Source organism: Melanotaenia boesemani, chromosome 17 (assembly GCF_017639745.1).
Source record: "Melanotaenia boesemani isolate fMelBoe1 chromosome 17, fMelBoe1.pri, whole genome shotgun sequence".
Classification (NCBI taxonomy): Eukaryota; Metazoa; Chordata; class Actinopteri; order Atheriniformes; family Melanotaeniidae; genus Melanotaenia; species Melanotaenia boesemani.
In genome coordinates this window covers 13,213,337-13,238,493 of record NC_055698.1, presented here as the reverse complement: position 1 = coordinate 13,238,493, position 25,157 = coordinate 13,213,337, and the positions used below count along the sequence as shown (strand labels likewise).

Here is a 25,157-nt window from a genome sequence, read left to right as displayed (position 1 = left end):
CTTTGATTTGTCTCAGTGGAGGCGACTGACTGCTTGAATTAAAGTGGCTAGAAATGTTGTGTAGAATGACTTAATAATGCTTTAATTGTCTTTGCCGTCATTGAATTGGATCTTTGCAACAATTTTAAACAATAGCTGCATTTCCTGTTTTTTTGGTTTTTTTTTTTTTTTTTTTGGTACATGGATATTCTGGGCACCTTAAAGAAGAATCATCATCAATCATCAGTCACTTAATTTAACCAATGATCCATAACATAAGCTGTGACAACTTATAATGTTTGTAAAAGGGTTCCATGTTATTATCTATGTATGGCCAGCCATTGTATTTACATTTACACACTGATTAGTAACAACCACTTTGTCTCATACAAGGTTTGCACATTGGACTCCTCAGTCATGGCTTAATGTATTAAAAAATAAAAAGTGAATATGCTAAAAGGGAACGTACCTTTTACTATATGAATTATATTTCAGCTAAGAACAAGGCAGCTTAGCTTGTCATGGTCATATTGTAAGTTGGTCTTCCTTCTAATCTTAAAAGTGTCTTGAACCAACTGCACAGATATCTACAATTTTACACATTTTAAACAGTCCATTAAATTTAGCTGATGTTGCTAAAGCTGGAAAAAGGGAGCATTTTTTATAAGAAAATATATAGTCAACTAGACTTACAAATCTTTACAGAACAGCAAGGAAACAGAAAAATTATGAGTAATTTAGTCTGAGTTGCTTTTTATTAGTGTTATATTGATCTGAGCACAAGTGCTCACAAGGAAACGTTTGATAAGCATGATGCAAAACAAAACAAAAAACAAAACCCAGTCATTTTCAGTCGCGTAAATTTATGACATTCTGATTGACTTTTTTGTAGGTTAAAGAAAAATATGAAAATAGAGTTGACAGTACATTTAGGCACACTATTAACACATACTGTACACAGATATGCACAATTCTTTCTTTATTATAGATTCATATATACTGGGGTTAAAAAAAGACGAGCATTTCTGTCTGAAGAGATGTGCATAAAGTTAAAGGTGACATCTCGTCATGTGAACACATATTTGCCTTCCAGAAAGAGAAGCTTCAGTTCACAGCCTCTTACTCAGGCAATCTGAATCCATCAGGGCTGCTCAGTGCGAGCAAATCACAGCAGTCGAGGGAGTTGTGTCCAATGACTGCACCAGAATGGGACTCCGTTCAGCCAATGAAGGACTGAACTTCTATAGTTGCTACAATAAGTGCTAATTAGCAGTGATTGCATTGGTCACAGTCTTCTTTGTGAACCTGTTGGACCTATTTTAGGGATTTCTTTTTGGGAGAGGGGTACACGTACACACACGCCATGGGGGCGTCTTTCCAGTTGTCAGTTCATTATAAAGATCTCTTTTCACTTAACATGACAGTCTTGAGTGCATAAAATGCCACTTATGTGTTAAAAAGACGCATCTGTCCCAAGGTCTTCTCTGAACCTGCTATAGCCCCATGAGCTAATCATTGAGTTGTGACATGGAAAAATTCCCCAATCACTGTTTAATCAAATCCCAAAACCAAGAATCTGCAAGAAAGGGCAGGATATGAGTGGAACATACCCTGCACAAAAAAAAAAAAAAAAAAACCCTCAGACTTATAAAACAAGTCTGTAAAATAAACATTGTACGTTTACAACAATGGAATGTAAAGTTGGGGTAAAAAAAAAAAAAAAACCTTTCTGGGGAATCGACTTTTATGTTTTCTCTTATTTATAAAGAATATGAATTACTATTTTTAGTACACATTGATTCAAAATGCACATGCATTAAAGAAAAAAAATATTGCACCAAATCAAAGACATTTTCTCTGAATAAAGGTGATTAGGGATATATCTCCATATCTCTATCTTGATTTCCTTGTAACGTTCAGTTGTGTGAAGGAGAGCTCCCTCTAGCGTGCGTCTCTTGGTCAGTATATACTGTATACACATTTAAGGCTGGTTCGCTAGCTCACACTGGCACAGTTTCTGACTGAAGAGGGTTGCATCTTCATGCTAACACACACATAGACACACACCCATTTGCACAAAATTCTGCAGAACAGACCGGAGAATACATTCAATTGTGTGCCTTCCACAGTGACACACGCTTCAGTGTGTCCTCACAGCCTCACTTTTTAGATTGTTAAAGGTCTCTTCCCTCGCATATTCAGCAGTATGAAGCACAGTAATGTTTGTAGTGTCTCATCGTCACACCAGTACACATACACACACGCTTATGAACAGCATGGGCTTTGGTCATCACAGGTTATGACAGTAGCATTAAAGGGGATATGACCCTGTTCTTAGAGGATCTTGGGTGGTACAGGTAGCGCGAAACCCTAAAGAGTGATCAAGAGAAGCACTGAGGATGAAACAATGCTGACAAGTAAAAATAAAAACCTTTCGACCCATACTAGTTCAGTCCCATTTTTAGGACAGCGCCTCTTCAACCCAGTGCTTTTGACATTTTTCGTAGACATGGAAAAATAAATGTTAAATGTTAACAAGTGCTTCTGCAGCTCACATGTCTACAGGGTACGTTTGAGTACAGCTGTGCGGCTCCGAAATGGAGGATTGAAGCGGGAAGGTAAGGCAAGGTGTGGGTCTATGCTATCTAGTCCTGCAGTTTAAAAACAATACAGTATTTGTGGTCTGCTCCCTGGACCACAAGTAAGCAGCATTGGCTGGCCCAGAATAAAGCTTGACACAACTAAATGTAAAACTGAATAAAAAAAAAAAGGGGGGGGGGGCGAATAGAAACTAAAAGAAAAAGACTGCTATGTGCAGTCTCGGTGCAAATGATAGGATTTGTAATTTAGCGGATGTGTGTGTCACAGAGTGAGCTGGGCAGTTTCTCATCCTTCTGTTCTCTCGACAGAAATAATCAGTCGGATAACTGGAGTGTTTTCACCAACTTGAGTGTTTTGAGGGAAGAGGAAAGGCAGAAGTCACACACACACCTCAATGTTCACATCAACTGCTCCCCCCAACACTACCCCACCCTCACTCTAAGCTCTAAGTCTCTGTGTGTCTAGTCGGCCCGTGTCCTGATGCCTCTGTCCTTTCCTGTCACCTCTTAAGCGAGGAGCATTTGAGTTTCTGGCTGTATCTGTGGATGCGTGGAGAACGGGAGTGCAGCTTGACAAAGAGCTCTGGGAATTTGTATTGAGGGAACATGGTCTCCAGGAAGCCCTCCAGGAACACGTAGGCTAGCCGTCGGTTCATGGGCTGGTACTGAAACATGTCAAAGACCCGGAGTATACCCTTTCTTGTGGTGTCTGCTCCGATGATGTGCTTCAGCTCATCTAAGGAAGAGACAGAAATATTACACAGCCGTCAGCAGCGTTTACATCATTTCAAGCACATCTGTGAGACATTATGGCAAGAACGACAGAAAATATACAGTGCTGCATCAAGAAAGTATCCACAGCGCTTCACTTTCTCCACATTTTACGTTACAGCCTTATTCCAAAACGGAATAAATTCTTTTTTGTCATTAAATTTCTACACACAATACCCCATAATGACAATGAGGTAAATATGTAGAGATCTCTGTTGCTGATTTATCGTGCAAGTTAAAAAAAAAAGTTATTTGAAAATACATATTAATAGACAAAATCTTCAACTTTGTAGAGAAAACAGCTTTCAAATATTTAATTCTTTGCTCGCATTATTTTGTTTTCTCATTCCAGTTTACCATCGCAAAAGACATCGCAGATACCATATCACTGCCTAATAAATCCAGAGCTGAAGACCCAACACAAACCTTCACAGATGTCTAATGTGAAACCACGACATCTCTTAATCCATTAATGATTTGCTGGTTAACACTTGAGTGGCTCAAGGACCCCGTTTGTGTAATTTGGAATGGTCTCAGTGAAACGAAGATCTTAATCTGACCGCTAATAAGGAGTTGGAGCAGTTCAGCATGGAGAAATAGGCAGAAGTTATATTGGGTACATGTGCAGAATTCATAGACTCAGAGCAATATTATCCTTCAGGTCCCATGTATAAGGACAAGACCAGAAGCGACAAGATGGAGAACTTTTGGGAAAAGGAGCAACACATGTGTTAGATTAAATATCAAATATATATAAAAATATGTGATTTAGCCCAACTTTCAACAAATGCGACTTATTCAGTCAAGTAGGCTATTTGTAGATTTCCCAGGGTGGTATGAAGCTGTGCAGAGGACTAACTAAACTGTGCTCTGAACAACACCCTATATACCACCACCCAGTGGAATCCAGTTAAAGGATGAAAGGATATAATGTCCGTAAGGAAAGCAGACATTTTAAAGAGACGCTTTCATCTAGCAGTAAATTTTAGTACAGTAAGAAAGAAAAGATCAGAAGGCGATGCAGCGGCCAGTGTGAACAGTTTATAATAACAAATGTGTCGATGTTCACCTGGCATGATGCCCAGCAGGCTGGTTTTGGCAGCAACTCGCGTCCTCATCCGGATACACTTGTCCCGTCGGGGTGGGGTCTCAGCTAGAATACCGTTGGGCCAGTATGAATCCCTGAACAGAGGTGAAAACAGAGTTAAGATATTGCAGACTAATTGTAAAAACTTTTATGTATTGGAACAAAAGGAAGGTGTGTTTACCTGAACTTCTTAACGTAGTCTGCAACCTGCTCTGGTGACGTCATGTAGTCCACATGATCCACAATTTTCCTTCAGAACAAAGGAAGTGAGAGTTAAGGTGTGCTCATTGTGAAGCTGATTAATCACCTCTCGTTTGTGCTCCTGACCTATTGATAGTATCTCCATAAGTGGCTCTTATGAGCTGCTGCAGCAGGTTCTTAATGTTCCTGCGCAGCCACTGGTTTTTCTCTTTGAGGTCAAACACCTCGTCCATCAGCAGCAGCATTACTCGGAGTGGGATATTATCGTCCACCTGGATATATAAGAGACAAATTGACCATTTTACCAAAAACAGCAGAAAAAAAAATGAACATGAGGCAGCCAAAGTGTCGGCTAACTCACATTGTCATCAAGCTGGGCAGAAACTCGACACTGTTCAGGGTCAATGTCGGACTTGGGAAGTAGTGGAGGCACCTGAGGAAAAACATGCTAAGGTTAGATCTAACAAAAGCACATTTATAAGTATGAAAGCTACTTGCAGTATTAGAGAATTCTACCTTGAATATGGACTGTTTGATGTCCTGACCCAGTCTTTCTGACATGCGGCCCATGTTGTCAGAGACTTTGGTCATGCCCTCAGCCAGACTGTCTGGCAGGGCTTTCACGGCATTGGACACATTCCTCATAGAGCTTCGCAGAGGATTCACAAATGTGTCTATCTGAAGGTGAATAAAACAAAAAAAAAATTAATTTTTAAGAATTCCTTTGGTGCTTAAACATTGGTGCTTCATTTTCTGTCATATATACAATTTTTTACTGCATCTCAATGATGTAGAAATGACTAAACTACAATGAAAGACTTATTTTTTTGTTCTAAGAAAATCAGATACCTTCCGTGCAAACTCTCCTTTGCCCTTGCTGTAGGCCTTGTTCTCTAGGAAGTCATAGACATAGGGAATCAGAGTTGGGCAGGCCTTCACCATCTCTGGGTTTAGCAGCAACTGCAACACATGCACACAAAGTTATTTCTATGCAATCTTTCAAAAGAATAATGTCAATGAATGCAAACTGACACTTAAAGCAATTACCTGAAGGTAAGCATTGAGGTCCTTTTTTCTCTTCTCTAAGAAGTCTCTGTCCATGTTGTTGAAGGTTTTCTTCCCTGGCAGCTTGAGAATCGACGACAAGTTCTCAAACTAAAACAGACCAACATTTAAAACAAAAAGTCGCTGCAGTATTTATTAAAAAAAAAACTACTTTTAATCTTTAATTCTTATCTAATTACTTCATTCACCTGTTCAGTGATTCTCATATGAAAGTCGTGGAAGTCCGAGTAGCGGCGGTAGGTCTTCCAGCAGTCCTCACTGCCATCTTGGTTGCGTCTCAACACAGTGATGGCGTACAGTGCATATGTCTTACCATGATCGTTGCAAACCCCTGTAGCACCCCAGAAGCCGGGAAGACAAGTATCAGCTACCCCGCCCAGCAATACAGCCAAAAAGGGGAGTGGAGGATGTGGGAAGGGTTGATGAAAGGTGATAAAGAAAGGGCACAGTGTGGTGGTGGACGAGCAAATGAAAGAATATTGAGGAGAGGAAGTGGGAAAAGGAGGGCAGGTACCAAAAGCAAGGGACAAGGGAACAGCAAGGAGGGAGGAGGAAGGAAAAAGGAAGAACAAAAATATAGTAAAGGTAATGGAATGAAATAAAGTATACAGGAGCAGTGCGAAGTGAGACAAAAGACATGCAGATGAATGAGCTAGAAGGTGAAAACATGCAGGGCACAACTCAGAGGGGTTTACAGATATGAATAGTAAACTGGACAAAGTCACATATCACTCATAATGAAGTGTTACAAAAAACAAACACACACCAAATTTAGAAGATATTCTTCCACATAAGCTTAAACAAGCTTTCAGAATCTACCATGAACCCTTCAAGCTTTATTTCAGGTTAGTGTTTATGACAATGCTGCAAACACTGAGCAATAAATCTGCAGTTATTTGCTAATTGTTCTAAAAAAACCGAGAACACTGAGGAGGGTACCTGTGTCAGAGATGAAGGCATGTAGTTGCATAAATTCATCAAGACAGGAGTTGGTCAAGTCATCCAGAGACTGAAATAAAGAGAAACTCAGCATAAAGCGACATTTGCCAAAAAGGTAAAGCACAATAAGTCTCCATATATATATATATATATATGAGGGCTTACCAGGTTTATGCTTCCTGTAGGGGATCCATTGAAGGATTCTCCGTCACCATCATCAGACCCTCGATAGCTTGGTTCTTTCAGCATGTCCAGCTCTGCGAGCATACGCACATAGAGTGGACTCTGCTTGAAGGATGGGTAGAAGCGATCATCACGCAGCATCATGTCATATACCTGTGATATGAGCAACACTACTTGTTAGTAGGCTGAAAAAAGCAGCAACAAATTCTTATGTGAACAGGTGAAAAATCTTTTCAGTACCTTCCTTTGGATTTCATCAAATATCTCAGGTGTTGGATCATCTGTTGTCTGTAGCTTCTCTCCCAGTTTTGTTACCACTGCTTTGTCCACCTGAACCCTGGGAGACGCCTGATAGAGCAGAGGTCATTAGGTAACCATGCAGGCTAACAAAAAGCTGATTTAATTACAGACAAGACATTAAAACAAAGTTTAGCTTTGTGTTTATCTTACTTATGGTTGAAATAATGATGTCATAAAATATATAAGATCTGAGTGCGCCACCCACCTTGTCAGAGAGATACTGCTCATAGACACCAAGTGCAGCTGCCTTCAGCAATCCTTTTGTGGCACTGGGCTGCTTGTTGCCATCTTTCTGCCAGCCCTGCATCGCCTCCAGCTGCTGCTGTGCCGTCACCCTGTATCCCTCCACAGTGAGCCAGAAGAACAGTTCCGCCTGAGCCCCCGCCGCCTGCATAAAGTCTGGATCAAAAGAGAAACAGCTGGTGTGGGTCTACTATTGCACTTCGGTTGTAGATGGATAAGCAGTCAGAGCCTTTAAAGTTTAGACCTTGGTATTTCTGTCAGCCAGAGGTATCTGGTGACCTTCCGACTAAATCTACTGTTGCACCTCCACAAGTTTTAAATGTACTTGGTTACAATTTAGCAGTTTTATTGAAACACTCTTTTTAAGTAACATATCTTAATTTAACATTATGAGCAGCAAGACTGCTACAATGACAGCTCTAGATGTTATGTTTAGACTTTTGGCTCTTTTCCAGACTAGATGTGACGCAACTTGGCTTGACTCATAGTATGCACGCACATGGCATCGTAATCTGATCTGTAAAGCAGTGAGCTTTTAAAATCTCTGGCCAGGTCATGAGGGACTAAGAAGGAACATGTCTGATGAGACTGGTTTGAGTTACACGGTCTTGTAAACTAAGTAAGTTGAAGTTTCTAGAGAGGTTTAACAGAAATGTTGAGGAATGAGGTCTCGTGGTAACTACAGTGATGTTTGGTAACTGTGTGAGATGTGGTGTGTTTTCAGAATTACCCATGAAGAACTGCAGGGCTATGTTGTGGACAAGGATGTGATCCAGTGGGATAACACACAGCTTGCCAAAGCTGGCTGCCAACTTCAAGGCATCGACCTCCTACACAAGACAGGAAAAGGATCGGTAAAATCTGACAAAGAGCCAAACACAAAACTGACACACTGACGTTGAGAAGCTTCAGACTCGTACAGACAAAATTCATTTAAGTTTTGTGTGTTTAAATTAGATTCTCCAGTAGAAACACTATAAAAACAGCTGTGCTGCAGTTCTCACCTTGCCAGATTGTAGTCTCTGGATCCTGGTCTCGCAAACCTTCTTCACAAACAGAAGACTGTTTATCTGGTTCTTGATCACATTGATATCTAAAGAACAAAAAGGTAAAGTGTATTTATTTAGCCAAAATTTCATTAAGTACCAACATGACATATAAGCTTTATGTTTTGGTGAGAAAGAGTGAGAGCCCACCGTCTCCAGCAGTGTCCAGGGATCTGAGATACTGCAGCTCCTCCAGCACTTTGTCTTTAACAGCTTCCAGCTCAGCAGGCTTGTCTGTTAACTTCAGGATGTTCATGAAGGCTTCATAGTTACAGCTGGAGTCTCGAATCTAGAAAAAAAAAAAATCAACATCCAGAATGTTACTTGTCTAAATATTAAAATAACTTAGTTTTGTGGATGTTGGATCAATAGTTTAGATCCTAACCATCCAGATGACAAACTGGTTGATGTAGTCCGGGTCGCTCAGCTGGTTGATCAGAGGAAGTAACACACCACGCGCCAGCACCTCCTAAAATATAACACAGTATTTTAAGGCACACTATTAGATTTATGCTAAAAACATGCTGCAGCTGCACAGCAGCTTAATCAGAATTTGGCTGGTAACTTCATTGCGATGAATTAACAACATATCTGTAAACTTCTTGTGCATGGAAATGTGTCCTCTAACCAAACAAATCAAACTCAAACTTATATTCAAACACATGTATTTCTGCGCTCACCCTTAGGAAGTATCTCATGTTCTTGTTGTGGAAATCTCCAGGAGGTAGTAACAGATACAAAAGCAACTCACACAAGTCCCGTAGAAAACCTGACACACATACACGCAGCAAATGTTCATGTTTAATAGTTAGAACATAAAATGACAACACATCTGACACATGTGAAAAATGGCAGAAGTGTTTACCTTCTTCATCTTTGTGAGAAGTGCACACTACGTCTCGACAGATCTTCCTTTCCATCTCCACCTCGGCCTCAAAGAATGAGTCAACCAGCTCGTCTGTTATATCCCCTGTTCAGAAATGATTGGTTATTGTCTTTATCTGTGCTAAATTTAAATTCTCACCCTGGCGTTTAAAAAAAAAAAAAAAAAAAAAAAAAAACCCATACAAACTAATACAAAATAATAATTTTTATGGTTATTTATATATTACAGTGTTTCCCACAGACGAGGTAGCAATTTCTAGTGCTCCCATGGCGCCGGTGAGGGAACAGAGTGTGGCGGTGTCATGGTGGTTGGTGTGTGCAGCTGGCAGTGTACAAACACACACTTTCTGAGCTGGCATATTAAATAAACACCTGTATGCTTATCTATTGCTCTTCAGAGTCACCTGCTGAGACAATTTTAAAGTTACAAGAAGCTTTTTGAAATTATTCAGCTCAATCCTAATTGTTTAAAGTAAGTTCTTTATGGGGAGAGAGAACTAAGAGAACTAATCTGTTTCCACTTCACCTGTGTTCTTTCTGTGTGTGCGAGCGAGAATGATGGGGATAAAGAACGCTATGAATTAATGGAACAATGTTTTTTAGGGCTGTCAAATGATTTGTAATCAGATTAATGGCAGCTTACAAATTAATCATGCTAATCATCATTCCTGACTATGCCTGAAATTTGCCCGTTCTTACTTTATTGTATCAACAGAAAGAGCCAGTTATTACAAATATTATTTTTATTTAGTGTTAATTAGTTAATTTAGTGTTAACTGACCTTCCTTTGGGTCAGATGTACAAGGGTCAGTAAATGCAGCATGTAATGTACTTCTATATGTTGTTCTGCCTCATCTCTACCAAGTTCTGGATCATTATGCAGAATTCATACAGCATCATTTCACCAACCGTCTCCATGGTGACAATATCATAAAACCACCAGATGTAACGACTAAAGTTAATCAGACAATATTAATGAAGAAACTCTGAAAAAAACTGATAATCTGTCTTTGTGCAGCAGTGAGAAAATTCCTACAGCAGCAACACCCAAAAGTAAACAACTGTGTAAGAGAAGGACCCTGACAATAGCAACAATTTGGAGTAAATATGTGTTGGTGTGAACCATGAACTGCTACTTTCCTCCTTATCTGCTGAACAACAGGAAGCAGAGTGCTGCAAAGACACAGAGAGGACCACAGAGCCGCCATGTTTTTGTAAAACTCTGGTAAAAGTTTTTTTTAAACAGGCAGGAAAAGTGCAGATGTTGGACCCTCTTACTGGGAAAAGTGTGGGTGTTAAAACACCATCATCCTCCGCGGAGGCAACGCACATGGGTTATGTTGTTCTTTTTGTACTCAAATCCATACATAGAGCCAGCCGGCTTGATGCGTCCATGTCCCGCCATCATAAGAAAGAAATGACCAATGTATGGGGCTTGTCATTCTGCACATGCATTATAAATTTTAATGCAATAATTACATAAATTAGTTACTGTTAACACGTTATTTTTGACAGCCTTAATATTTTTATTTTAAAATCGCATTGGGAAGGGAGGGATGGCAGAATATGTGGCGCTGTGCCACACATTGGTATATGTGGGAAACTCTGCATTGTTTTAAGACACCCTGAACTCATCCCGCACACATAACAAACATAAAAAGACAAAGCATGTATGAATGAAGGTGTGCACATACTTTGCTTGTCCTCTCTGTCAGCCAGGCGATCCTGGGCTTTTCTAAAGACACGTAAATGGGTGGCAAAGTCGTCCACCAGGCGAGTGGTGAAGTAAGGCTGCCAGTCCACCTCTTTGGACCTTGACACACAGACACACAACAGCACAATTTTTGTGATTTGTCAGAAAACACGCATTGCGAAAACAACGAATTTGCCTGAATGTGTGTCTTGTACCGTGTGGAAAACTGGATGAGGGCATTCTGCAGCGTCTGTCTGATCTCTAATAAGAAGGACTCATCTTCGCTCAGAGTGTAATACCAGTACTGGATGTAGTCCCTCAACGCAAACTGGATAACCTGAAGAGAAACATAGGAGGGGAGACAAGATTGATAAATATTATTTTGAACTCAAATCTGTTTACATTTAATCGAGTGAAAAGACTCAGAGCAGATGTTACATGGTTTAAAGGAAGGTCAGACCTATTTTACATACCACAGATTAAACTAAACAACAACCCAACATGTTAAATCATTTTAAAAGCTACTGTATCAGCTTTAGACAGAGGAAGTAATTTGTCCTTACAAAAGAATATGCTCATAAGACTATATATGATAAAAAAAAAAAGAAGGCAAAGACCTCATGCCTGAAAAATCAAGACAACACATCTGTTTCAAAAAGCATAACATATGCCACAGTCAGCTGGCAAATCTCAAGATTCACATGCAGCTGAAAATTTAAGCATGCATTCCCAGGAAGAAGGGGGCCACAGAGACACCGTGGTAGACCAGTCAGCATCATCTGACCATCACTAACTGCTGTGTCTGCACTTATCTCTGGCTCGCCATGCTACTTTGCTGAGAACAACATGCTAAAAGGCTGGTTTTTACTATAAGTCTTTTAACCACAGGGTTGATTGTGGGGGAGGGGGGGGCAAACTGTGACTACCAAAGAAAACCCACAGAGCTCATATAAGCTGAGGTGGACAGTTTAGTCATCACAATCTGAACAAATGTGTTGAGTACTGAAAATAATCCAGCCTTTTCTTTTTACTTCAGACAAATGGTGGAAATAGTCTTGATATAACAGTAGAGAAAGACTCAGTTCCACATTTCTTCCCCAAATCAGAACAGTCGTGTTATTTACAAAGCATATCAGATTTTTAATAAAGACTGAATACTCTGGCTAATTTTGGGTGCAGTCTTTTAAAAGTTCTTAAAAAAACAGGAAAACCTTTTGCAAACTGTGATATTCATAAAGTGTGTTGATGTCCAGGGTAAAAATCAAACAAATACAAAATAAACTGAAAAATAAACTAAGTCAATAAAGTACAATGCGTTGGAAGTGTACCACCGTCATGATGATTGGCTTACAGCATGTTATTTTTCTTCCACCAATTAGGGTTGATAACATTTTCATGTGCAAGAAAGGGGGGAAAAAAATAACACATCTGACTCCAGACTAATCTTTTGACACACAGAGACAGAGAGCAACCTTCCAGGGAACACGCGGCACCGAGACTTAAGGGGATATGCAATGTGTGACAGTGATTACTCCTGACTTGGGCCAGCTGATGGGTCAGACAGTGACCTCAGTGAATCAGTGTTCAAAAAGTCTGCTGTGTTGTCACCAATTTGTCATCCTGCTATCTCCCATCAGTTTCTCTCATTCACCGTTGTACCTTTATCAGCTGTGAAGTGCCTTTTATGACCACTTAGTGTGTGTGTGTGTGTCCCTCAGAGTCAGGTGAAGTGGTCGAAACAAAAATTCAAAGCAATAATTTTCCTTTTCTGTTCAATAATTCTTATATTCTCCATCACTCATATTCATCAAGGTATTTAATTTCCAGTAAGGTAATGACGGATTTATTTATCAAATATGTATGCTAAACATTTTCCTAATGACTGTTTGGATTTAATCCCAGTTTTATGTTTTTATTTAACACATGTTTATTTTGTGACATATGGTCCCACTTCCCGTAAACTAGACAAGAAATGATGGTATAGTTGAAGGCAGGGCCACATTGTGATTGACAAGTTCAAATCTTGAGGTTGTGTATACATCTCAGCTAGATCCACCATGTGCTTTTAATGTTATCTAAGACATTGGTCCAAAGACCAAGATGATAAAAAGCAAAACACAAGTCTTCAAAATGTCAGTTTTAACATTTATGAATGCTGTCTTGATTGCCATGTGTATTCATTTTCTTTACAGGTTTACATTTCAGTTCTGAGTCCGGGGACTTTTCTGTCTATTGCCGTTCTGGGACTATGTATTCTTTTGATTGTCAAGATAAAAAAGACAAAAACTACTGCTAAAGATCTAACAGGTACAACAAGAAGTCGATGTCTAAAGTGCAAGACACACACACACCTGTTGTAATGGTTCATCAATAAAACTGGAGCCAGTGAGTCTTCTGTCAATCTTTATTGGCTTCATCTCCAGTTTCATTTCATCCAGTGTCTGAAAGAGACAGAACATCATATACCACAATGAAAGAGCCAAGAAAGCAATTAATGAAAAAATGTGAAAACCTTAATGTTAACTGGCAGGCCTACTTCAACAACAAAAGAATTTGATTAATAAGTAATCCATGTACTTGTGCAGGTGAGGCCAAAAAGTGTCTGGGCAAGTTTATAATGCCCCCTTACCTTCAGTATACCGATTTGTGTTGGAGGCAAGTAAGAATGCTCGCATTTTTCTAGGTGTTTCTCTGAGTTTATCTTTCCATAAAGCAAAGTGATTGCAAAGCCCCTGGAAAGCAGAATTGATGTTGAGAGAAAAAGAACAAAAATATCAATTAAAAAATTGATTTATGTTAAAACATAATGTGTAAGTTTGAAGTCTTGTTGCTCACCCTCCAATGAAGCAGAAGATATAAAAGGCCAGGTAGAATATGGCAAAAGGTCCAAAGGTGACAAGGAACAGCACAACTCCAAGACCCCCCCATCCCCAAATGGACAGACTGGCCTAAAACACACACACACACACAAAAAAAACATGTTAATGTTACCTGTGCTATTCATAATAAATTAAATTTTCACTTATTTTTAATTGAAAAGATCCTATTTATAAATATTTAAGTTCCTAAGAGTGGAGAGAGGAGAATCGATCACACCAGACATCAGTTAAATAGACATGACAGCAGCTTAACTTCAGATTTAGATTAGGAAGAAGGTGAGGTGATGAACAAAAGCATTAAATACGTCCTGTAACATAAGGACTGCACTATCACAAATGATTAAAATCATTAAACACAGCAAAACCCAGATCTGCCGCGTACTAAAACCTAAACTAAAAATTATCAAATGCTCCACACTGTAACAAATCTTCATCACAGTAAGCAAATTTGTTACAATGAGGAAACCCACAGGAAATAATGCAGATCTGATCATTATTCTTCACTATGCTGACGATGACTGGAGACTTGTGTTACAAGTTTCACACACAAGGAGTGATCTTCTTGAGCATAATGCCCAAATGCATTACAATAATGGGAGTTTACGCACAAAGACAACATTTTATTATCTAATAACACAAACTTGATCCGTACTTTGGATTTGATGACGTGGCCACACATTAGCTGTTTTGTGTGTGCACACAATTTAGCCTCTCAAGCTCCCGAAATCTCAGCCATTGACGGATTTCTTGGCAGGGAAAGAGCTTCTTTTAATCATCATAATAAAGAGATGCAAAACCAAATGGATCTGCCTGCACATTTAACTATGATTTATATGGTGACCAAACAGAACAGTATGGTGGTGACTTTGGTCTGGTTCCAGATGCGGCAACCAATGATTTCTGCAGTACTGCACTCTGACAGACAAAACAATCAAAAGTAGATGCAAGTCACTGAACGGTGCCAATTTGGTCTGAAGAGACATCCAAAACTGAGTGGATTGTTGTGAATTTGCATACACAGCAAATGAAGAAGACAAACAAAAAACTGTTTGATCTCAAGGTATGCTTACTTAACCTTGTCTGGTAGCATTTTTTATTTTACAGAGAAATTATTTATCCTAAATTGTATTAATGAAAGATTTGCTTCTTAAAAGAAAGGAAAAAAAGACAACAAATAAAAGAGCAAGTAAACTATATAAAGTATTTTATCCTAAAGGAGTCCCCTCTCCAAATGTCATTATGATACAGAGATAATATATCCAGAGGGCTTTGTTTTATAATAGCAGAACATACAATGCAAAGAGTTTCAAGCAAAAGTTCATTTGAAACTTTGATGCTTAATAATTATTTTACTTAAAAAAATGATGGGCTGCGTGCAGCTCTATGTTCATCATGTCCATGTGTGCATGCATGTTTATATTCACTAAAACGTCCTTCACTGAATGAATAATAAATCAAATCAAAACAAGAGACCAGTGGTGATATCCAGCTTTTTCTTTTTCTTTTTTTTTTTTTTATCTAAAAATACTGGGCCAATAACAAAATATCATCCACAGAGAAGAAAAGAAATCCTACAGGAAGAGATTACTTCAGATGACACAGAATGTGTGTTGTATTGTTCAGGAGTATCAGACAAAAACTGTGTGTGTGCATATTCGTGTGTGACATCCTATGATTTTCCTGTTATTGTCAGTGCAGGAAACCAAGTTCCAGTTAAACTCTGTCCCTCTTGTCCATGTAAATTATTCTTTTCAGCCTCATACTGTCCAATGAGACAGATGTGATTCTTAGAAAACTTAAGTTTTTTTTTAACATCCATGGAGTCTGTGTAAAAACAGGAATTGGTTATATGAAGGATCAATCTGTTATGATGCTCCTGAAACTTTACTACCCAGGAGATGCCACATGGATTACCTGAAACCAGGCCATGCACACCTTAGCAACGTAAACTAATACATTTTATGTCACAAGAATTTATCCAAACTGCAGTAACACACAAATATCTGAACAGGAAAAAAAAGTACTTATTTATTCCCAACAGAACAACCTTAAACTAAGAATGTGAAGCCATCACATAGACTCACTGACAAACGTGATGATCAGTGGTGATCATCTTTGCCTGCCCTACATTCCCTTAGATAAGATTCTCCACTGATGATAGGACCAGACAGAGCTTCCTCAGGACACTGACCCATTATTCTCAATGCCACAGTCAGCTATGGCCAATCGGATGACACACATTAGACAAGCTGCCAACTATGTCACATTTAGACACACGGCTCAGTCAGTTTACTATGAATAGCATGAGCATTAGTTCTTCATGCACAGGCTATGAGAATCAAAGCTAATCAAACTGTTATTGGATCATATGGACATACTGTATGGACATTTCTGAAAAGACTTCTATATATTAGTCATTACGGTTGGAGAATGAGACTGGTTCCTAATCAAATAATGAATGGCATACTACAAGCTCAAGTGAATGGATCCCTTGCTAATCAGTTTGTTCCAACAGTTTAGTAAAAAAAAAAAAAAAAATGAATTCTACAAAGAGTAGACTTACAATGCCAACTCATTTCTCTCTCTGACATTGGTTGCTCTTGTTAAAACAGCTTGACCTGATGACAGATCTGACAGATCCAGTACATTAGTTTGTTTCTGTTCAAACTGGCCTTAACTGATTGTGCTGGTCTGTGATGTACTTATGGGAATGATGAGAAGGAATAAACAAAAGATTTCTCAGCTGGATCGGGTTTCATAAAGCTGGTAATATGATTAAAAATAACTTGACAGGAACTTCTGGTTTACATTTTAAGGACAAATTAGCAATCCCTCTTTACGATCACATCAGGTAATTTAATTCACAGTACACTGCAAAACTTAAAACCTGACGTTGATGGTTGTTGGTGTAGAGGCCTGTCGTCTCTTTACTCACAGCAAACCCAAAGCCAAGTAGACGGATCAAGAAAAGACAACTGAGCCGGTTTTAAAGATGTAGGTCATCACACTAACAGAACAGCAGCATCTCTGATCATATCATGTAATGTATGCCATATAAAAGATAGTTTGATACATTAAAACATATTTATATGCAATACATTAATAGCATTACTCTAAAGCACACGTTGCAGGGCAATAATCAGTTCTTATACACTTTACTTATTTTTTCTTAACAATGTTTTCATTATGAAATACATGTGGATGTCTAATTTAGGATAAATCACTATAAATATCTTTCATTGCTATGTAATGATGTCCTATAAGAGAGTAATAAACATGCATTCTGCGAAGAATCCGCTTAAACATTCGCACAGTACTGTATGACAATATGTTCCTTAAAAATTTAGAAATAGTACCAAATTTTTCTGTTCCTGACACACATGAGGAAACACAGAATTATGCACATGTACATGGAGACATTAAAGTGCTGACAGCCTCAAAAAGCCTGAAGCAAATGTCAAGTTTTTGTGTCCTGTCAACAGAATGTGTCTGAACTGGCTGGACTACTGTCTCCATCTCAAGTCTTATCTTTCTACATGAAAGTCACAGATAGCAGTGATGGGAACAGAAAAAGAGCTCGCCAATGCAAAAGACCAATATTACAGTTTATCTACCAGTAAGAAGGCTATTCAACAACAATGTATTGCTTGCCACAAAGTTTGACTATCTAAAAAGGACTGCAGTGTCCTGGACAGGGAATCCCAATCAACTATAATGCATCGGCCACACTGCTGTCACCATTTACAAGAAAAACTAATCAAACATTTATGTAAACTTAAATTAAATATTGCCATAATGTAATACATACAGGCTACTAAACTTTCACCAATTTAGTACACATTCAGAAAAGGCAGTTAATAGGGATGCACCAATACGTCATTTTACAAACTGAGGTCAAGTACTAACATTTGAGTACTTGCTGATACGGAGTACCGATACGAGTACTAATAATTCCCATTACAGTTCACTGGTAAGGAGTGTGAACCAGATGCAACAACTGAGTGATTAATTGTGTGATATATGAATCATCACGCAGCATCTTCTGAATGTAAGGCTGGAAATCTGCCAGAATCTTCAAAAATAAAGAGGATGAAGTGGTTTTGGTGGATTGTGTTCATTGTGCCCAAAATAAGGTTCCTTTACTGAGATAATTACAAATTGAGATTTTTAACATGGGTAATAACTTTGTGTAATAGAATTAAATAAAAATGTTAGGCAGAGGAGAAAAATTTCACTAAAAGTAAAAAGTTGAATAAAAAAGGAAAATACTAATAATGATTGTGATTACCACAGTCATTATTATTTAAGGTAGCTATAACTGTGTATTGCAAACACTGATAATTTTCAGGTCAGACTACATTTTTAACTCCAGGCCTGATCAAGTAAACAGTCAGGAGGGTTTACTAAATGCTAGGATGAACTGCTCTGCCTCAGTCATTGACACGAGAGTCATCCTGCTGGGTGATGTAAAGTCTGGGAGGGTACAGGTGGGATGGCTTAAATCCCATCTTGTAAAGAGAAGACATCACTTTCTTATATTCCTTCCTCTGTTCAAGCACCATCAAGGAGTAGTCTTCATAAACTTTGAATGAATGTACCTGGTTAAGCGGCGTACCTCCGCTCCGTGCCTCCCAGACCAGCCATTCCCTTTTCTGGAAGGGGTGGAAGAAAGAGGATAACAAGTTGTGGCTTTGGTTTGAGGGTCACACTGCGGTGAGCCCGGTCCAGTTCAGGTGCTGAAGAGAAGATTTCCTCATGGCCTCTTGCAGAAGTTTTGAAAAGAACTGTGTAGTTTGTGGACCTTCAATTCCCTCAGGAAGCCCAATCAGCTGAACATTGCAACATCTGCTTCTCCCCTCCAGGTCAATTAGCTTAGCCTTTAGCTTCCTGTTATCAGTTTGAAGATGCGTGCATAAAGTTTCTACTACCTCCAGCCGCTGGTTAACAGTGACAGCATTTTCTTCTTGTGATGACAGTCTGTTGGCAGCTAGCAACGGTTGTTTGGAGCAGGGTCCATTAATTCCACAGATTCATTTCTTTGTGTTAAATTTGACAACACTAGATTTTTCACATTAGTATCGGTTTTGTAGTATATAGAGTATAAATTTCGAGTACGAGTATCGGACCGATACCCGACACTGGTAACGGTACATCCCTAGCAGTTACACTGCAGTCCACTTTTACAAGTGTTCAGTACCTGGAATGATACCCAAAGCACTTTACATCATACACACACATTCACGCACTGATGGCGGAAGCTGCCATGCAAGGCGCTCAACCACGACCCATCAGGAGCAATTAGAGGTTCGGTGTCTTACCCAAGGGCACCCTGACATGACCTCGGCTTGGCCAAGGATCGAACCGGCAACCCTCGTGTTACAAGAAGACCCATAAGATGAGACAGACCATCCAGGCTGCTATTAGCAAAGGGTACATAATACAGTATCTGTATTTTTTTGTATATTTGTGGGGATACCAGTGATACAGAAGCATATTGGAATTTTGGAGAGAAATATGTCATTATCAAGGAAACACTTTTATCTGGCAGGTAAGTGCTTATACCTGATTTCATTCTGAACAACTTATAACAAAAACAGTTTGGCTCCAGTGTAAGGGTAGACAACAACTAGGGACAAATCTACCAACTTCTTTGAGTGTAATTGGTACATATCATTTTTACTCTTCTCAATGAGCAGCAGGACAGCACGGCAGGAGAGGTAGGCTCCTTCCAAATCTGAAAGCACCCACAAGAGACCCAGTGTTGTGCTGGAATAAGGACCCCTGTTGTGAAAAGTACCATGCTTTTTGCAGCAAGGGTGCCAACTTCAGCACAAAACCTGTCCTCTTGCCGCCAGCCCTCCCAGCTGAAATCAGACCAGGAAATGATCACCTCTGCTCTGAACACTGTCTGAAAATGATCCGCAGGTGTGCGAAACTGCCATTGGCTGATCTGTCCTGACTTACAGTCAGATATTAATAATACAATGTAGACTATAAATACACAAATGTAAAAAGTTAAAAATTTTCATTGCTTTAATGTAACACATCATAAAAACCAAACAACACATGGCCCTACTCCAGAGGTGACACACCATTGTGTGCTTGACCGGTCAGCCTCCAGACCAGATCTGTCTTCTAATGAAAATGTATGAAACATCATGAAGAGTACAATCACACCAGACTGCTGAGTGGCTGAAATGTTGTATTCAACAAGAATGGACACAATTATAATCCTTGCCTACTTTTTCTTTTCCAGATGTCTTTATCATTTCTAAATTCTCTAAAGCTGGTGAGTGAAAACAGAAAAAATATAATTTTGTACCTGCAACTGCAAAATAAACTCACATTTATATATTTTTGCTTGTTAGAAAACTTCTCGACTTTTCTGGAAACAAGGTTCATACATATTATGTCCAAGTTTGACAAACCAGCTAAACTATCAAGAAGCAAGAGCTCACAAACTTATCTTCGTATAGAAAGTTAAAATATAAAAATAAGGGTAACTTTTATATGTAAAGGAAATGTAAAACAGTCATTCCCCAAAAAGTAGCTGAATCAGCTTAAATTCAGCTTGTCTGACTCCAGCTGTCCCAGTGAGCAGCACTGAATGTGGAGGCTATCAGTCAGACTGTGTTAGACAGTAGAGACTTGGCTCTGGTGGAAGGGATAACTGACACTCCTGAGTCATTACAGCTTACACAAGGTTTAAAACATGAACCATCTGTTCCAGTGATTAACACCAAACCCATCGGGGCTGCTCACATCGAAACATCTAGGCAGACTCTTACGCAACCACAATGAAAAGACAAAACACAGATACAAGCATCACTTGATTGGAGACATGTAGCATAGACTAAATATCTTAAAATATAATATTGTAATTAGTTCAAAGACATACATTAAAATGTATGTACTGCTAACCCAGACTAATTGATAAAATACCAAGGTTTACGTACAGAACATTCATTGTTGAGCCATCTTCCCTTACAAATACATCATAAATTTGTACCATTTAGCTGTTTCTAAACTTTATGATTAAAAAAAATTATGAAGCTAATTATACTTGAGTAAAATCAATCCATACATCACTGTATTACTCTGATCTTTGTTTCTGTCAATAAAAAAGGTACAGTGTGAGACAGAAACTACTAAAAGTTAGATTTCTATTTATGTGACTCAAGTGAGTCCACAAGTGCTTATCTGTAACATTGCTATGTGATGCGATTGGGTGAAAGGTTAATTTAGTTCACTGAAGCTCTCCTGTGGGAAATCCATGGTTAATGCTTGAGAGGAAGAGAAAGTACTTAGGGCTGACTGATCATGGTGGCTTAACCCGACAAGACCACCACAACACCAAACACAAGTTTATGACTAAATGATGACTTTTGACTGATATGATTGAAATTAAAAAAAGAAAGAAAATGAGGCAGATACAAACAAAGCATACATTACAGGTTATTTCTAAGCGGTTAGAAAGCATTGTTAAATTTAGTAGTTGCTGCCTTCGTTGTCCATATATTAAAATATATCAATATATCAATCATATCAGTCATAGCTACGTTTTTCCCTTTTGGGAAGGTGACAGGAACATATTACGACTGACAATGTGGAGCTGTAATTGTTTTACTCAAGCAAAAACAACTTCAACAAAATATAACTGAATCATTTACTCTGGTATGCAGTCTCATGCATAGGTCGGTTGAAATCTCACCAGCATGTTAAAACTTGATCCATCATCTTAAGGTTGCCTGCCATTTGCCTTTAAATCAACAATGGACCATTATTATTGTCTGGGTTGTTTGGCTAGCTCACTTGAGTTGTACACTGCTACCTCCACTATCACCATCAGGTGAAGCCAGCCCCATAATTCTGACATAAACCGAGTCTCTAGTTAGTTTCACCTTGTTCTTGGGTATGAGGGGATTTTTTTTAATTACTTTGCTCATCCAAGATTCCAGCTAGCTAAGAGACATCAGTGGTACACACAAGCAAAAAAGGGATACTGATAACCTGCCTTTGCAAAGTTAAGCAACTCATTTAAAGTCAAATCATAAAGCAAAATTTAATCACGACTTGTGGCAATTCCAATTTAACCCCAACATGTGGACTGCACTCTGTCCCATTGTAACCTAGACAGACTGTGGATATATCTGGATACAAAAAACAGGTCTGAACAAGCCCTAATTCTTGAGAGCTGTCAGCCTGTTTGGCAGGGCAACCACCTCACAGTGGAGGAAGGAGGGAGAGGTGTACTAGATGACAAGCAGTCCTGATGTGACAGCATGCTGACCTTAAAGTCTACCAAGCTTTGATTAAGACAATTTAATGAGGTTTAACCAGGAGTGTAAAACAACACTAACAACTCAGCTTTTAATGGGTAAATTAATCAAGCTATGAGTAGACAGGATAACAGAAGTAAATCTCAGCTAGGTCTGTCAAAATTAATATTCAATCACCAGAGTGCAAACCTGCAATCATTATATACAACAAGATCATTTCAATTTACCTCTGAAATCAAACTGAAATAACAAATTCCCCTTGCAAATTAAAACAAATTTCTCAAACATTTGCAGACTGTTTTTCTTCTATGGTTAAATGGAACCAACTGGTTTCAACCAAATGAATTTTGATGACCATCCACTACTATAAATTCATGAAATTATTCACAAAACTAAACACCTCAAAAACTCTGTAAACACACTGTGGTTTCAAGACTAATTTTATGAGGAACTCAATAACAGAAAGCAGGCGATTAATTGGATTGGCATCAAAAAGGTCAAAATTGCAACGACCATTGCTCTATAAGATATAGAAGCATAAAATGAACAAAGACATATTAATAATTTATCATAAATTATATTAATCAATTTATTTTAAACTAAACAGTGATAGTTCTAATTGTAACAAAACTCTGGATGTCAATAGTGACACAATGATACCAACCACAGAATAAGTAGTATATTCCCTATAGCAAAATATGTTGAAAGTCTATACATTAAATGGAAATGAGTCGTGTTTATCAGACATAAAGAATAAAGTCTAGCAGCAGCCGAAGCGCCATAAACACTGTGAAAGATAAGAGTTTTTTTTTTTTTAAGTACCTGAATCTGATAATTAACATGTACCATTTACAAAGCTAACATGTTGTTTAAAATTATCTGATAAAATACTACAATTAGTTAAAAATCAGACACAAGTTGCTGTAGTAAGATGAAAGTTTATTCAACACTGGGATGTCTGTGTTGTGTGTTAAAGTAGTTCTATGCACTCTGTCTGAAGGGCACTTTTCAAACACAAATGAATCAGCTTAACAAATGTCCATAGACAGTCAAAACACCATCTCACACAGACCAAACTGACAATGCTGTTTCTGTCAAATGTTTCTGAACCCCTTCTTATAAAATGTGAAATGTTTAGCTAACAGATCAATCATTGCATTGCAGGTTTTTGCCACCCTAAACCTGCTGGAGAGGTGTTACTGGCAGCTCAGATTGACTGACTGACTGTTTAAAGTCAGGAAGGAAACAAAGTTGCATCACGTGAGAATTGTGACAAATCTACAGGTTATTATAAGTCATAATGAAAATCTCTACACTCACTGACCAACAACAATGGACTTTGTGCACCATTTTTATATTTCAAGACAAACTTGTTTTATGTCATTTGCCTGTGTCTTACAGAACAGAATTACTACTCTGGCTGACAAGTATCACTAAAACCATCTCGAATGGGCAGCTGTTTGTGAAGGTCCCAGACTTTAAACAAAGCAAACTTGCACGAAGTAAATGCCACACTATATTACTATATTTTCCTGCTCGATATAGTTAATAATACTAATATATGACAACGACATCTGCATTGTTAATCGATATTCTTTCGCGGTCGGTTTTTGCTTCTCTTGCCGTGAACACTGCTGACGCCCAGCTCACCTGTATTTGTTGTATTGTAGAAAATCGCCGTTGAGGGACCCTAATCATAATCTACAAGAATACTATTGACATTGCCTATGTCCAGCTAATTCCAGCGCTGTGTTGACAGTGCGGATATCCTAATTCCCTGGCATTAACTTCGTGTTAACTGTGTAATCCGGGGATGACAGCCACTTATAGCTGACAGCCTCTCTGAAAACCCAGCGGCTGCGTGCCGTCCTCTCCCTCATCTGTCAGGCTCTGTGTTTACCTGCCGGGCTAACGACAAGGCGTTAGCTGCTTCAAGCTAACTAGCCATGTCTACCACTGGAAAACAAACTACTGTAACGACACACGTCGGTTTCACCTGTACAAACTTACCTCTGCAAACATGGTCTAAAAGGCTGCGTGTGCGGTGGTCCTGGCTAACCCCACCACATTGTAACACGCGAAGCTGAGGTTAATTTCTCCGTTAAAAGCGGTCGTATTGCCAACCTCCGTACTCTCTTCGGAGCGTCGCCATGTTTGCAAGGTTTACGTCTTAGGTGCCTCATCTCTGGACGTCGGGTTGCTATTGGCTTAGCGACTATGACGTAGTATGCCACGATTATCATGATTGACTGACCTAAATAAAATTTTTTGTACTTTCCTTTACTAATAATATTAAATTCGATTACATTTAACCTATAGAATCACTTAGGGAATCTTAATTCAATCCCTCCACCTCCAGGTAAAAATGTGCTTTTATTATTAACATCGGTATTGTGTGCCATATAAACAAACAAACAAATAAATAAATAAACAAACAAACAAATAAATAATTTATTACTGCTGTTTTCTGATCAAAGACTACAAGGATTTCTGGAAATGCAAGAAGAACAGTGACTGAAAATATTCACTTCTCTGTTTTAACATTAACAAAATGGAACAAAACAATATTATATAAATATTGATGTGAAAGGATTTGATATTAGTTAAGTGATTAAAGATATAATTTATTGCTTCTTTTTTGTAAGTAATTTGGTCATATTTGAAGTAGTAAATCAGATAGTACTTAGCTTTAAAAAAAAGTCCCCCTTGCCTATATGCATGTAATATGTAAATGCATGAATTACAATCAAGCTCTATTGTAAAAAAAAATAATGACAATACCATATAGTTGCACATTTTCTCTAATTAAAATTTTAGACCATTTTTCCCATGTTCTTATGGCAGAGGCAATCTTTCTAGAGGAATATTCTTCAATTTTTGGTAATGTGTAGTTTTCAATTACTTTTGCTATCACTGAATGTGCATGTCTTATGCATCTCCTAGATAAAATAAACAAAAGACCAAAATGCAGCCTGATCATAGCAGTAATGCATAATTTATTGACCCT

The 25,157-nt window shown here is 38.5% G+C and overlaps 1 protein-coding gene across 2 annotated transcripts; it reads right to left on the bottom strand.

Annotated features, from left to right (window-relative positions):
- Positions 1-712: 712 nt before the first annotated feature.
- On the bottom strand, positions 713-24,305 carry snx13 (sorting nexin 13). Of its 2 annotated transcripts, none has more exons than XM_041967206.1 (25): positions 24,161-24,305; positions 13,828-13,940; positions 13,622-13,724; positions 13,344-13,433; positions 11,208-11,329; positions 10,994-11,112; positions 9,280-9,384; positions 9,095-9,183; positions 8,800-8,883; positions 8,565-8,703; positions 8,373-8,461; positions 8,099-8,198; positions 7,331-7,524; positions 7,066-7,173; positions 6,808-6,978; positions 6,643-6,712; positions 5,892-6,070; positions 5,686-5,793; positions 5,488-5,598; positions 5,155-5,316; positions 5,000-5,071; positions 4,765-4,910; positions 4,619-4,687; positions 4,420-4,532; positions 713-3,315 (listed from the first exon to the last, which is right to left on the bottom strand). In XM_041967206.1, exons 1-25 carry the CDS (start codon positions 24,170-24,172, stop codon positions 3,080-3,082), a joined length of 2,904 nt encoding a protein of 967 aa, XP_041823140.1. In that variant the 5' UTR covers positions 24,173-24,305; the 3' UTR covers positions 713-3,079. The 2 variants fall into 2 exon arrangements, with proteins under 2 accessions (XP_041823140.1, XP_041823141.1); XM_041967207.1 differs by having other exon boundaries at positions 5,892-6,034.
- Between the last annotated feature and the right edge of the window lie 852 nt (positions 24,306-25,157).